Below are 15,691 nucleotides of genomic sequence, written 5' to 3'. Positions count from 1 at the left end.
GTAGTGGAATTATGGATAACTTGATTCTTTCTTGTGTGTTTCTTTTTTTTTCTTTTTTTTTTTTGGGTCTCCCATGTTGAACTTACATGGTTTCCTAAATGGAATAATGTTTCATTTCTAAAAAGAAACTTTGAATGATATTGCATCTATTTAAAAGGAAGCTATGTGATAAGGTTCAGATTTTATAAATAGATTGTCAGAATCTGTGTTAAACATTCTTGAGAAAATTACATGTCTTTGTTTCAAGTAATTGTAAACTAAAGAAAATGGAATCTATTGTAAAATCTAATAGCAATTTTAGCATCCATAAATTTGAAATTGTAAAAATTTTATGTATTCTGGGTATAAAATAGTGATGCTTGCCATGTAACTTTGTAAAAAAAAAAAAAACTTTATTTTTTAGAGCAATTTTAGGTTTATAACAAAATTCACATTAAGGTACAGAGATATTCCATTTACTCCAACCCGCACACATGCATTGTCACCTCTTTATCAACATCCCTCCTCCAAAGTGGTACATTATTTACGATTAAAGCTACAATGACACATTGTTACCACTAAATCCTGTAATTTATATTAGAATGTACATTTAGTGTTGTACATTCTATGGGTTTGCACAAATTTATATTGACTTATACCTACCATTATTGTATCATACAGATAATTCCAATATCTCTGCCATGTCTGGTTCTGATGCCTTTTCTGTCTCTTTAAACTGTGTTCTTTGAATTTATGCATTGTAATTTTTTCTTCATAGCTGGGCATATACTGGATAAAAGGAACTACTATAAATAGGCCTTAAGTAATGTGGGTGGGCTGGGCATAGTGGCTCAATCCTGTAATCTCAGTACTTTGGGAGGTAGAGGCAGGAGGATCACCTGAGGTCAGGAGCTTGAGACCAGCCTGGCCAACATGGTGAAATCCCGTATCTACTAAAAACACAAAAATTAGCAGGGCATGGTGATGCACGCCTGTAATCCTAGCTACCGTGGAGGCCAAGGCAGGAGAATCACTGGAACTCAGGAGGTGGAGGTTGCAGTGAGCTGAGATTATGCCATTGCACTCCAGCCTGGGCTACAAAAGCAAAACTCTATCTCAAAAAAAAAAAAAAAAAAAGAAAGAAAGAAAAAGTAATGTGGGTGGTGGTAAGATGGGGGCAGAGGGAAAGCCTTTTATCGTCCTATGATTAGGTCTCAGTCTTTTGGTGAGCCTGTGCCTCTGGACTATGAATCTCCTAAGTGGTTTTCAGTATTTTAGTTTTTTTTTTTTTCTTATCCCATAGGTGGGAGAGGATGGCTGAAGTGGGCTGGAATTGAGTATTTCCTTTCTCCCACATGGTAGGCTAGAGTGGGCTGGAGTTGGGCATTTTTCTTTTCCCAGGTCAGCGAGGCTCTGATATAACAAAACAAAATGAAACAACCCCAGCAGGTTAGGCTCTGATTAACTAGTTTCTCCTGAGGGCAGACTTTCTCAGGAAGAACCAAGCTTCAGCATATTAAAAAATGTTTACTTTTTCCCTTCTCTTGCTGGAAACATGAGAGAATTTTTCTCCAATATTTACTATGAAAACTTGGTAGAACTCCTGGAGATAAAACACAGAAAATTGTGGGGACCTGCCTATTATTGGGTTTCCCTGGAGTTTTTCAACTCTCAGACTTGTCTGCACCCAGACTGTAACAATTTGTCAATTACAGTTCAGGTTTTTCTATCCCAGCACTGGTTCTCTTGGTTCTCTTGGAGGTTTCCACTCCAGTATGCTGTGACTCTCCATATCTACTGTCTGTCTCACCTGTTTTTCGGGCAGCAGTTTGCCCTGTGACCTCACTTCTCTTATGGATCTAAAAAGAATTGATTTTTCAGTTTGTTCAGGGTCAGCTTTTTTGTTGTTAGGACAGATTGGCAACTTCCAAACTCCTTATGTAAGGAACTGGAAACTAGGTTATGTTACTTTTTTACTGGGAGAATGAATGACAGAACTTCATTAAGGGTTTAATTAAATTATCAATCGGTATCAATCAATTAAATAACCAATGAAAGAAAATCTATTTTGGATACGTCTAATCAGGATAAATGAAAGAACAACTGTGCACTCTTATGACATTTCTCTTTTGTGTGTGTGTGTGTTTTTGTTTTTGAGGTGGAGTTTCACTGTTGTTGCTCAGGCTGGAGTGCAATGGTGTCATCTCTGGTCTCTACAACCTCTGTCTCTTTGGTTCAAGCAATTCTCCTGCCTCACCCTCCCAAGTAGCTGGGATTACAAGCATGCACCACCACACCCAGCTAATTTTGCATTTTTAGCAGAAACGAGGTTTTGTCATGTTGGCGAGGCTGGTTTCAAATTCCTGATGTCAGTGATCCACCTTTCTCGGCCTCCCAAAGTCCTGGGATTACAGGCATGAGCCGCCATGCCCGGCCAATGTTTCTCTTGGTGTTACTTAAAATGACTTCATTCTTGGCCTGACCCACTCATTCTTGGTATGGTTGGTCCAGCAACTATTATCTGCATTAAAGGAGACTGGAGGTCAGGCTGAAATCTACAGTTTTGCAAATACCCACACATTTGAAGTGAAGCAAAATAAACATATTGTAAGATCAGGAAATTTGATCAGAGGTTTCATCTAGCAAGCAGACATAGCTTTAACAGTGATAGTTCTAACTCTGAATGAATATTGCTTAGAGCACCAGCTACAGTGTTCATCTGGACATGGAAAAAAATAAATCAGTTATTAATATATATGTTTTAGACTTGGTTTAGTTAATAACATTAGTGGAATATCTGAATTCTTCAATATATATTTGAATTTATTCAGCTTTGAGTTTAGAGTTTAGATTTTTCAAGTGTCTCTCTGCCAAATATTAGAAACTTGGATTTGATATTCTAATATTTAGATGTTAACTATGAATGACTCTTCTTCTGTAATAAATACTAAATGTATTTTTTCTTTATTGCTGTTTGAATTATGAAAATAGCACATGAATATATTCACATTTAAAAGATTAATCTATTTAGGAATATGTAAAATAAGAGTGGAAATCCTTTTTTAATGCTTCCACTTCTACTTTATCTTAAGAGTAATCAGTTTGTCAGTATTTTGGTGTATATCCTTCTGGTTCTTTACCTCTGCATTGGCATAAATTTGTATATTAGCACAGACATATATTTAAATTGATAAATTTATACTCAGCATATTATTTTGCAAATCAGAGGGTTGTTTTTTTGTTTTTAACTAGCATTATTTCAAGTAGTTTCCCAAGTCATTTATAGCAATCTATAATATGAGAAAGAGAAAGAGAGAGAGAGAGAAAGGGAGTATGTGAGTGTGTATGTGCATATAAGCATATATATATATATATATATATATATATATATATATATATATATGACCCCATATATATACATATGGGATCTTGCTGTGTTGCCCAGGCTGGAGTGCAGTGGTGTGGTCTTGGCTTACTGAATACTTGACCTCTTGGGTTTAAGCAACCCTCCCATCTTGGCTTCCCGAGTAGCTACATCTACAGGTGTGTGCCACCACACCTGGTTAATTTTTTCAATTTTTTGTAGAGACGGGGTCTTGCTTTGTTGCATAGGCTGGTCTGGAACTCTTGGTCTCAAGCAGTCCTCCTGCCCTGGCCTCCCAAAGTGTTGGGATTACAGGCATGAACTACCATGTCCAGCAAGTAGGTTTTGAAGTTGTGCTTTATTACTGAAAAATATTTTTACTCCTTTGCATTTTCTAAACAAACATGATACAAAGCCTTTAGAAAAGCTTAATATATAAATGAAATGTCATTCCATTTCAGAAGGTAGTTTTGATATTGCATTATTTGTATTTTTTCTTTTTTTTTTCCATTTTGATTCAAGTAAATTTCAAAACAAGTGATCTGTATTTTATTATATTTTACTAAGCAAATTTTAAGAGTATATGAAAGTCACATTTAAAGAACTCTTTTCTTATTAAAAAGTATTTTTCTATAATTAAAAAATTTTAAATTATAATAAGTTAAAATTATAATAATTTAAGAGTTTGTATCATTTCCATGCTACAGATAAAGAAATTGTGTCTCAAAGAGGTTTCACAAGTTGGTCAAAACTATACAAAAAGTGAAAGGCAGAACCTGAAAGCAAGGGCTCATATCTTAGGACTCCAAGACAGTCTACACATTTGACTTTTTCATCTTTAAACTTGCTGTGAACATTTTTCCACATTTGATTTTTAAATATGAATATTGCATGCCTTATTTATATTTTAGCATTAGGCTTCCTAAGTCTGCAACTTACAAAAATATATTGAAAGTGAAATTTAGCAAGCATTCTAAATATTCCAATTATGAAATGTATTATATTTCATAATATGAGATATTTTTCTGTAAAAGCATTTATTTATAATTTCAGATTAGAAGATTTAAGCTTGGGCAATATGATCCAAAATGACTTGTTATATTAGTTGAATCATGAAAAAGTTCCAACAAAGCATTTGTTGGTTTTAGGTGATGAAACTGGTGTTTAATGCATTTATTTTTTCTTTTTCAATTGGTGATTGTACCCTTGGTTATAAGACTATGTAGAAATTGAATGTAGTAGCTACTAGCAACTTGCTGAAACATGGTGCAGTTCCCTGACTCTCAGCAATTGAAACCATGGCTTCATGAAAGTCTTCTCTTATTTCAGTTATAAATGTGCAGAACAGCATGCCTTCAGACTTTACTAGAACTTGCCAGAAGTGGAAAGTCATGACTAGCAGCATGGTTATTAGTTAACATTTACTGAGTGCCAACAATGTTTTCGGTGTCATAAATATAGAGAGGAAGACACTGTTCTGTTCCTGGGGGATTGGGTTTCTGTCAAGGTGGGATAGAGGATTTGGTCTTGAATGTTCTTTTCTTGCTGGTAGGTGGGGATGAGGGCACAGGCACCTCAGGTCTCATTCTAATGGCACTCTCATCTCTTTATTGATGATATATGCAATAAAAAGAAAATATATAATTACACATACTTGAAAAGCATATGTAAATTTTATTTTTTATTAGTAAAAAAGAATAGGGGTAGCTTTAGGCAAGAAGTCACATCCTGCAAGATATCTAGGTGACTGTAGCTTCTATATCTTTGGGTATAACATATTCTTACTAGTATTAATAGTATATAGAATGTGCTAAGTAAAGTACATAGAGGGTTTTTGTTAATGTGTAAATATATTGATATGAACCCAGCATGCAGAATGGAAGGACCAAATGTTTTGTTTTTGACATCTAAGGGACAAAAGTAATGCAGCCTCTTGAAAGAATGGGGACTTTCCAAAAATATCTGAACTGATTATTGGTATTCATGTAAGATAAATAAGTCATCTTTTAGATCTTTATTGTTTAATGTCTAAATATATAGGAGTTTTAATTTTATTTCATCAAAGGTTTTTAAGAGGCATTGATATTAGCTATTGATTATACCAAAATTCAATGGTGACAAAATGATATACCTTAACATTTGACATTAAAGTTACTTTCTGAAAGTGAAACTCAGGAAATCAACGAAATAACTCATCACACCCTCTGATAAGTACAAGTGACTAAAGAGTTTAAGAAACACCCAATCTCAGAAACTAGGGTGTGACTTTATTATGTTATGCATATACTAGCATGAAGTTTAACTTAATCATTCTGTTAGGGTCATTGTGAAGGAAATTTGTAAGGCATTTGAAGAGGATGAAATATTGAAACTGATAATACAAGGATAAGAATTTGCCTAAAAAGTGTTAATTCTGTATTTCTACTGTTATATTTTTGTAAATTTTTTAAAAAGCCAGACTTTTTTTTTTCTATCAAATCAAACTTTGAGATAAAACTAGTAAAAGCAGAAGAGCTCTTGTTGAAACAGCACAAAGTACCTGGCTCCCTAGCCCCAGCACTGCCTTGCCCCTCAGCTGGCCTTATGCAACTTTGAAAAACCACAGGGTTCCCCGGAACTTAGTTTGAAAATCTTTACTCTTATGAGCATAACCTTATAACCATGAGAGAAAAAGACTTTATTGGAAAAGGACATGGGACACTGGCTAGTTAATGCTTCTTGCTCTGATTCTGCATGCACTAAGCAATCTCTCAATGAAAACGTTGATTTACAGTAATATGGTTTGCTCTGAGTTTGTAGTTTATCAATTAATTTTTTTTTCTTAAATCAGGCTCATATAAGGGTAGTTAATATAAGTTTACTTACTCCTGTGCTTGCTGTGGGATTAAAATTTTTAAAACCACAAAACCAAACAACAAACCAGCCTTTGCTCTAGCAGAGCTGAGGTTATGTCATAGCTGTAGGGACTTCACTGAGGTCATGCCATTTACGGTGCCCTGCTAATAATGAGTACACCTGTATTGATTAAAAATAATGAGTCTGGGCTTAACCATAAAAATAATCTTTTATGGTTATTCTGATATTTCTTTTCAATTTTTTTAGAGACAGTCTGTTTCCCGGCCTGGTCTTGAACTGGGCTCAAGTTATCCTCCTGCTTCAGCCTTCCAAGTAGCTAGGACTAGAGGCGTGAGCTTCCACAACTGGCTTTCTGGTATTTTTTAGAAGATTCATGAAAGGACAATTATCTTTTAGTATGACAAAATAGATTAGCATTACCCTAGCTTATCAACATTTTTTCATTTTGACAACTTGTTTTTAAATTACATACCTATTAGTTCTGCCTAACTGTTGTTTCTTGAAGGTCATACATTTAGAAAGTATTAAATTTGTAAAGTATCAGCTTATAAATTAGTGAACTCATAACTGTTAAGACACTGTTTCTAATATAAGTGGAATAAAATGCTGGGAATGAGTTATTGCTATTTTCTAAACAAGCCTATTCTTTTATATATGTTCTCTTAAGTCTGCAAAAAATATTCAATTTTGGATTGTTTAATAATGTGTAGTCTTGATTCTCTGAACTGTGAAGTACATTACATTTTTTTCTTTGCTATCTTTCAAGCAGAAATTTGGCTTTTCTGTTATTTATCATACTTTCTCAGTTGTTTCCTTTTGTTCTAATTTGTCAGACTTTATTCTAGACAGTTACAAGAAAAGTTGACTTTAAAAATATTCAGCTAAAATCTCCTCTTAGTTTAAGTATATTTAGTAATTTAATGACTAAATCATTTGTATTTTATTTATAAAATGCTTTGCTTGTCTCCTTGCCCACAAATGGAAATGTAGCTAACAAGTATTGAATGTTGAACTGTGTGGTAGTGGAGAAAGATTCAGAGGTATTCTTACTATCCTGTCACCCACCCATAGGTGACACTTTGACATATGAACAGAGTAGAATAGAATGAACTAAGAAAATAATGTCGGATAAATGATGTTCATTACAAGGGAAAATATTATTTTTACTTAAAAAATCTTTGCCTTTGTTATTTTCCGTGGAGACCTACTCTCTTATATAGTATAAAGACTAAATGTTAGTTTTAGAATAATTAAAGCCCTTCATTATCATCAATAATCATGATCATAGATCACTAACCAGACAGAGTCAAATAATTTGAATTCTCTTCCAGATCTACTGCTCTCAGGATGCCTGATAATGAACAAATACTGTCTTTTTGGCATCTCCCAAATGGGTGTAATAAATGTTTTAATCTCCTCAGCATAATTCTGTGATACTAAAATAATACATATAACAATTTTTAAGAAAGTATAAAAACACAACAAGGTGGCATGATGATTATAAAGGTGCTAGAATATGGTGGTAATGTGTACAGGCTCTGGAGCCAGACTTCTTTGATTCAGACAGTGACTCGTTAGATATTTAACCTCAGACATGCTACTTGACATCTGAGTACCTCAATAGCCTCATCTGGAGAGCAGGGCTAATAACAGTGCTTAAACTCATAGTGTTGTTGTGTGGATTAAATGAGGTAATACTGTAAAGCTCTTAGAATGGGACCTGGGGCATTGTAAATGTTTATAGCTCTTAAATAATAATATTTAAATATCTAATATAGTACCAAATTTTTAATTACTCGATTCAAAACATTCAATGCTTGTTAAAAACAATGTAGGCTGATGTTTTCTGGGCCAGATTACAAATGATCTTATGGAAGAGATTTAGTCCCTTTAGCAAAAAGAGGTCGTGAGGACACTGCCTAGGCTACAGGAAATCTCAACAAATATTCTCAAGATTCTTTTATGCTGCAGTGGCATCTTTCTGAACTTACAAGTTCAAATTGCTTTTAAAGGAATCACCCAGTTCTTCTTCCTCCTAGGAATACTCCTATTAGGATCATCTTTTGATCAAAATGAAAATTCCCCAAATCATGGCAGTTTTTAAGACTAAATAGTTTTCTTTATAACAGGTTTTGAATTTATAGGACATGCCCTCCACCCAATCTTGGGTAATATTTTCTGCAGTGACAGGACCTCACTAGGGAAATCCTAACTGAAGATAATAGCATGTTACATTAAGTGTTGCCAGTATTCCATTTAATATTAAGCAATTGCATAACAGGCTTTTTAAATACCTAAGTTAAAAGTGGTACATTAATATTGAGTATACTTCTACTGTAAAGTCTATTCTTCCACTGAATTCAAACAAATACCATTTAAGTGCCAACCTACTATTACAAGAGTTTACTATTTTATTCTTTCTCCAAAATGGCATCAACAGTGATGGGGTGCTTTTGGGGGGATTATTGAACAGAATTTTTGCAACAAAGGAGAAAGCTTGAGGAAATGCAAAACATCAGTGACAGGGATTGCAATGTTTTATCTCGGCATTCCTCATATCTACACACCCCCTAATCAAACAAGCAGTTTTATGGCATGCGCAATTGAAGTGTAACTGACTTCTGCAGAACTGGCTTCCATAGGATTTCCTGTCCAAAAATCACCATGTGGTCATCTGCAGCTAAATGGTTACAAATCATCACGTAAGCAAAGCTTCCCCACCCCAGTATTTTTTTTTAAGGAGTCAAATCCACCAAGCCCTATCATTTGCAAATGATCTCTGGACTTCTTTTATTCCTTTTTTTCCATTTGGTAAGAAGGAAAACAAACAAAAAATCCTCCCTTCATAATATCTGTTTGTTCAAGGCGTAATTTCCCTGCGAGGTGTTTTACAGACTTCTCGTTGTTTAGCTTTTCTTGCCTGGTAATTACTTACTGAAAGAAATCTGCTCTTCCAGGGCGTGCTATTCCTTTAACCCCTTTTGCTTGCTCTTCCTTGGAAGCTAGCAAGGAGTGTGCGACTCTGCAATGTCTGGGAACCCACCTAGAGGGCCCCCTTGACGCCAGCACATCCCCTGTCAGGCAGCAGTCTGCAGCCGAGCCAGGCTGCTGCAGAGTTAATGTACAGTACCACGGAGCCTGCAAGTGTCCTGAGCTGATCAGAGCTGGGGCGGCACAGCCCAGGGCAGACAAGGCGGCTGCGAGGATTCCAAAGGTTCTGCTGGAAATTCGGTGCTGGGGGACTCCAGCGGGAGCCTGTTGCCATTGTGTTTTAAAAGCATGCAAGGTCTGTATAGCTTGGGCATGAGAATCTTTCAGAAGATATCAGAGCATCAGAATAAATGACACCTATTGGAAAACTGAATTTGGGGTGAAAAACAAAAGCAATTGAGAGTGAGAGAAAAAAGAGAAAAGAAAGACATCGGGGGAAGAAATTCTTAGACAACGTCTGACTTGCAGCTGTGAAATTCATTTTCTTTCTAAGCCAAATATGAAAAGCTCCCACATGGTTTTGATAATAACAAATTAAAGGGGATTCTGCAGTGAAAAGATCAATAGCTTAGTCATTTTACTTAAAGAGAGCAGGCAGCCTTATTATGGGGTTAGGCAGCAGAAATGAATTTCATCGTGACAGCACCTTCTGAAGTCATGATGGTAGTTAATGGTAATCTTGTCTTGCAAAGCAGAAATTACTCGTTGCCTTCCTACTTTTGCAGTTGAACCAGCAATTCTGAAATTTGGGGAAAGAAGTTGGCTTTGGTGATACATGGTTTCTAGCCCCTCTGCCCAGGTCTTTGTCCGACACGTCTCAGACGGTAGCACTGCGTTAAAGTGACCACACATGAATATGTGCCTAAGAAAGAAGAAAAAGCAATATTCATTTCTAAAGGACAGCATGGCAAAGCAACCTGAAGTTTTCCATTTCCCTTCTAACACTTCTTTAACAAGGATATCAAGAAACTGTCTTTTGACTCTTTTTTTTTTTCCCACATTCCAGAGTCCTTTCTTAAGGATGCATTAATTTACACTCAATGCAGTTAGATTTTACCAGGACAATAGTTGCCACCATTTAGGCATTTAGGATAAGTAGTTGAACTGGTTATTTTAGGGTGTTGACTAACTAGTGGAACCTAAATGGATGGATCCATACCTGCAGTGCTCTGTGATGTTTCTTTTTTCAAATCCTGGAAGGGCTTTTGTTATTGCTATTTGTCTTTATTGGTGGGGGGAGATTTTTTATTTTTTTTTGGAATTCAATACTTGTTGCAATAATTGCCCACCATAGCTGCTCAAACAAGAGAGTTGGAATTCATCTGTAAAAATCACTACATGTAACACAGGAGACAAGAAAAATATTAATGACAGAAGATCTGCGAACATGATGCACGTGAATAATTTTCCCTTTAGAAGGCATTCCTGGATATGGTGAGTAATCAATATTCCCTTCAGTTTGTTAAACTCAGAATGGTAAAATTCCATGACAGGTACCAGAGGAGGATTTGTCTTGAACGAGAGTATTGGTATCAAGTGAGAATGAAAAGTAAACTGTGCAAGACCGAATAGTGTCTGAGGGAGTAATGGTTATGCAATAAAAATTACTTTGTTAATTTAAAGCATCCCCAAATAAGAAATCAAGCATAAGGATATGAGAACATTTAAATTGCTAATATTTCATGGAGAAAAAAAAAAGACTTTGAGAATGGCAACAATTTAATACATTTTTTAGAAGGGAGGCTTCGGGTTTGTTTTTTGTTGTTTTGCTATTTTTATTTGAAAAATCCCTGGGGAAGGGCACACATGAATTTCTGACATCTCATATCAATTTGTCTGAATTTCCAAAGGAAGGTTAAGGGAAACTTAGAATGTTGACTCAATTTAAAAATAATACTAAAATGTGTTAGGGCCTCACAGTTAAGAATATTTTAGCTATTTAAGAAACATTTCTACCAAAATGAACCAGTAGAATTCTGGTGGAATTCTAACATAAGAATCATGAAGTGCTCAGGCTCTCATAGAACTTGCCTAGTGCCTTGACATTTGGTCATGTATTAAGGTTCAATGCAATGTATTAAGGTCCCTGGACATGTGATATCATGTACCATTTCTTGCTGGAGTTTATGACTCAATGTGTATAGAAACTCATTGTTGAGGGTATTATAAGAGCAAAGGTCATTATTTTAAAATTGCTTGTTTTTGTCATACATTTAGGGTCAGCTGGATTCAGACTTTCATAGCAGAAACTTTGTGAATGCGTAATAAAGGCACATGTTAAGGCTTTGTGTCTGCTAGCCCGGGTTGTTTTGGATACCGCAACGTGTCTGATTTTGAAAGTATATCTTTCAGGTAAATGTTTTGGCTGGACTCTGGATAAATAACAGGTATCCAAATATAGGTTTCTGAGGGTTTTTCAGCTGCTTTTATGACAGTGTCTCAAATGAAAGCTCCCTGAGAGCTTAAGGTACCACCAAAATCACCTGCTGGTTTGTTAAAGAGTTTTCGGCTTCCAGCTAAAAAACATCTATTGCAGAGAAGCTTGGGAGACATCCTCTGCCACTCTAGGCAGGTGCTTATTTTCGAACAGGACCAGATCCATCCAGAGTCGACGCTGTGGCGTATCTACCTTCTCTGTTGACCAGAGCTACTATCCCCAGACTCTAGAATGCTTGGGTGACATGCCTGCAAACCTTGGTGGCCCACTTCCAACTGCATCACCAGAGTTTCCTAGTCAGGGGGAGCCTTAGTGCCATGGCCTTGCTTATTCTGTTGGTGAGGGTCAGGCATCAGCAATAAGGTCCTCGTCATTCATACAGACAGATTCACATCAATGGTCTTTAATCCTGAGATTAAAAGATCCTGGAAACAGTTCCTGGCACATAATAGGCATTTGTCCATTTTTTTTCTTCTATGCCTTATGCTTTTCTTTAAAGTTAATTTTATACCTCTTAAGATTTGCTTAGGAGGGGAAATTGCCATTCTCCTTTCTATCAAGTGTACCTTGCTACAAAGCAACACTTTTTGTTCTACCTAAGTTCTGTTGTTTGAATCCATTTGTTTATGTTGTAATACATTGGATGCATGTGCTCTTCGAATGCCTGACATTATAACCAGCTTTTATTTTTGTTGCATTAACCTCCCCTATACTTCTGACTAGAAAGAAATGAGCTGTTTGACTCTGTAGTTTTGGAAAGAATGCAAATTTGCTTATTCATGCTCCCCTAGATCTGTAACACATATGTTTGAAAGCTATATGGAGAAGTTGAGAGTCCTGGTGGTTTTCTTTTGTGCCTGGAGCTAGGTAACCCTTCATCTGTTTCACTGCATGCCCTACCAATCTGTTGTTATTGTTGTGACCAAACTGAGCCAATGTAGAGTGTGAATGCTCTGTATAACTACTCTTCTTGGGCCCCTCAGAAGGATTATTAATATGATGTTAGACTCAGAGGAAGAAGGTGGTGGTTTTTTCCAGGTGACCTAATTAATTTTGGGCCTGGTTCTCGACTTTCCCAATCGTTGCTGTTTTCCTCTTATTTACAGCCTCTCCTTCCAATACTGCAGTAAGAGATTCTAGGGGTTTGTTGACAGAAAACCTTATTTCCCTTTGTTCTACTGTAAGATCCCCTATGGGGTGAGATTTCGGGCTCATGAATTATCCTGCTTAGAATAAAGGGCTTGCCAAATTGCTCTTTTCATTTCCAAAGACTCTCCCTATCCTCATTCTCACATTTATGTCTTTCGTGAAGGGGCAGATCAGAAGTTGGCAACAGAACAATGCCAAGGAATAATAAACATTGTAAAAGAGATATGTGCTTTGGTTTCATGAGCCCTAGCTCATCTCTAGAAGGGCTCTATACGCTTTGGAGAGGTAGGACGTGGCATGTGCTGGTCCTCTTTCTGTCCTATTTTTTTGAGAAGAAAGAATGAGAAAAAGCTGAGACATAAGAGGTCTAGGGTAGTCTTCAAAAGTTTATCACAAGTAGTGATTGAAATAGAAGCCTATGCACAGAGTTCCTGCTTGAACTCTCATCCTTTTGCCCTAAGGCTGGTATGTTGATTATTGAGCAATAGTCTTAAGAATTCACTGTTTATCAGTTACGAGTTAAAGTTAATAAGTGGGCCTGTTACTTGGCTTAATAGAACACTACCCCTTCAGTGCTAAAAGAGTGGTATGAAGAATGTGTCTTTCTTGTTTGAAGCTACATTAGAAATACTTGCTGGCAGATTTTATTGCAAAGGCTTCTTTCCATTATACTTTTCAGCCTTTTTACTGCCAAGCCAAACAAAGATAAGGGTTTGCCTCACTGGATAGATAAGTACTATATAGCTCTTCTTAGTTTTTATTCTGGCTACTTGTGAGAATAGAAAGGTAGCCTGGCATTCAGAACAAGTATGGTATGGTTGGAAGAAGGGAAAAGCAAGTCAGCTTTCTAGGAATTTAAATTTCATCTAGCAGCAATTAAGAGGACTCTTTAGAAGCATTATGACCTGGAATCGAATGTCAGGGTCTAACATGAATGACATAATAGTGTGACTAACACGTTCTCAGCTTTTTGCCTTACCTAAATGATATATAACAACTTTTTATAATCTGATTTGAAAAATACTATAATTTCATGCCAGAAACATCAAGGCTATGTTGAATGCCATCGAATTTCACAGCTAAACAATTTAGGAGGGTATTTTATTTAAATACCTTTGCAACCTTTTAATGATGGCTTCAAATGGCTAAAAGGACAGTGAAAGATAGAAGCTAAAGGCCTTGGCTAGGAGAGGCTATGGAAACGCTGCCATCGAGGGCCTCTCTGAGGACACCAGAGGAAGATTTGGGATTAGTGATTGTGGAAGGTGATTAATTATTTGCTTATTTGGTACTTAGGGTTTAATTTTAAAAGGCAGAACATCTAAATGTTTTTATCAAACTGTCTTTGGAATGCAAAATCAGGTGATTGTGGCACCTTCACTCAACATGGAGGCATCTTTTTCCTTCTTCCAGGACACTAAATTCTTTTGTTAGACCGTTCTTTTCCTGGTATCAGTTTCTATAAGTTTTAGCGTAGAAAGTTACTTGTTTGATTGTTCCTCTATGGACCAAGCATTCAATTCATAAACTAATTCATTTTATTCTGTTTTGATCTAAATCCTTTATGGAATGAAGCAAGATATAAATCACTGTATCAATAATATATTCATATATATGTTCATAATTTGCATGTATATCTGTTTAAAACTACTAATACAATGAATAAATATTCAGAGAAAAGGCAAGATGGCCTGCCTTCTAATGAAAAGATAATCCTTCCTATCTAGCCTTATAGAGTTTCATCTTTTAAGGTTTTCTTCTCTTCATACATTGAAACTACAGAAACTCAGACCAGAGGTGCATTTTCCAGAGTTTGTGTTTTGACCAATATAGCAGATTCACTTATTTTATTAGAATTTTAGTGGGTGGGAGCAATATTGAGTTTGATGACTATATATACATTGAAGGAAATGACATATCAAGTCTCATGTAAGGTAATGGAGCTTTGCTTTTTTTAGTCAACTTAAAATTATTCCAGTGTCTGCTTGTCTTCCAATGAAATTGCAGGTAATAGCTGGCCTTGCTTATTTAATATCTCTTCCTCTGGGTTGCAGAACTACCCAGAAATTTTAAAGTATAAATACCAGACTCCTAGCTTTATTCTGAATTCCTGTTAGGATCAAATACAATTTACTTGTAAACACTTAAAACCAATAAAGTTTAGATGGATCTCATAATTATACAAACTTATCTTGTTCACAATCCCTAGGGCTCGATAATAAAGTCAACCATTGTTTAAGGCAGGAATTCAGTGTTAGATATAATGTTGCAAAGATCTTCCATTATATGAGATATCAATCCTATTAAAAATAAAACTTTTCTGTTGGCTATTTTACTGTCTTTTGTTGCCTTCAGCTGTATGTGCCTTAATTTTTTCTAGTAATACCTTGGAATTTAAAAATGAAACTTTAAATGTTTATTTTTTATGTTTTAATGTTTTTAAAAAGTAATTTGATTAAGAATGGTATGATAGAGGGGCGAAATTGTTATTAGTAATATCAATGTGCTTACAACTTACGGAGATGAAACATTGTCTTTAGTCCTAGCAGCCTTCTGCTGTAGTAAAATAGTTTGTGCACTTTAAATTGCTGAGAGGTTACATCTTCAATGGACTGAGTGGCATAGCCAGGGAGGTCTTAGAAATCTTACAAAAGGAAGAAAATAAGAAGTTATCCCCCAACATATGAAAATTATTTACTAAGAATTTGTGATGTTTTCACTTCTTTTTTTTTTTTTCTTGAGATGGAGTTTCACTCTTGTTATCCAGGTTGGAGTGCAATGAAGCGATCTCGGCTCACCGCAACCTCTGCCTCCTGGGTTCAAGCAATGCTCCTGCCTCAGCCTCCCGAGTAGCTGGGACTACAGGCTGTGCCACCATGCCCAGCTAATTTTTGTATTTTTAGTAGAGACAGGGT

General features: G+C 35.9%; 1 protein-coding gene across 4 annotated transcripts in view; it reads left to right on the top strand.

Moving 5' to 3' along the window:
* The window catches only part of PDE4D (phosphodiesterase 4D), a 1,389,427-nt gene that overhangs the window by 763,950 nt on the left and 609,786 nt on the right, over nucleotides 1-15,691 (top strand). The window contains exon 1 of one of the 4 annotated variants that reach the window (XM_012457271.2): nucleotides 9,308-10,624. The exons of the other annotated variants lie outside the window; for them this stretch is intronic. Within the exon in view, the coding sequence (XP_012312694.1) occupies nucleotides 10,578-10,624 (47 nt within the window). The 5' untranslated portion in view covers nucleotides 9,308-10,577. Of the gene's footprint in view, nucleotides 1-9,307; nucleotides 10,625-15,691 lie in introns of those variants that run through there. 4 annotated transcript variants of the gene reach the window in all.

The sequence above is a fragment of the Aotus nancymaae genome, unplaced genomic scaffold (genome assembly GCF_030222135.1).
Source record: "Aotus nancymaae isolate 86718 unplaced genomic scaffold, 86718_ANA_hifiasm-v0.15.2.pri h1tg000014l, whole genome shotgun sequence".
Lineage (NCBI taxonomy): Eukaryota > Metazoa > Chordata > Mammalia > Primates > Aotidae > Aotus > Aotus nancymaae.
The sequence above is the reverse complement of the archived record's forward strand: the minus strand, read 5'-3'. Positions and strand labels throughout refer to the sequence as shown.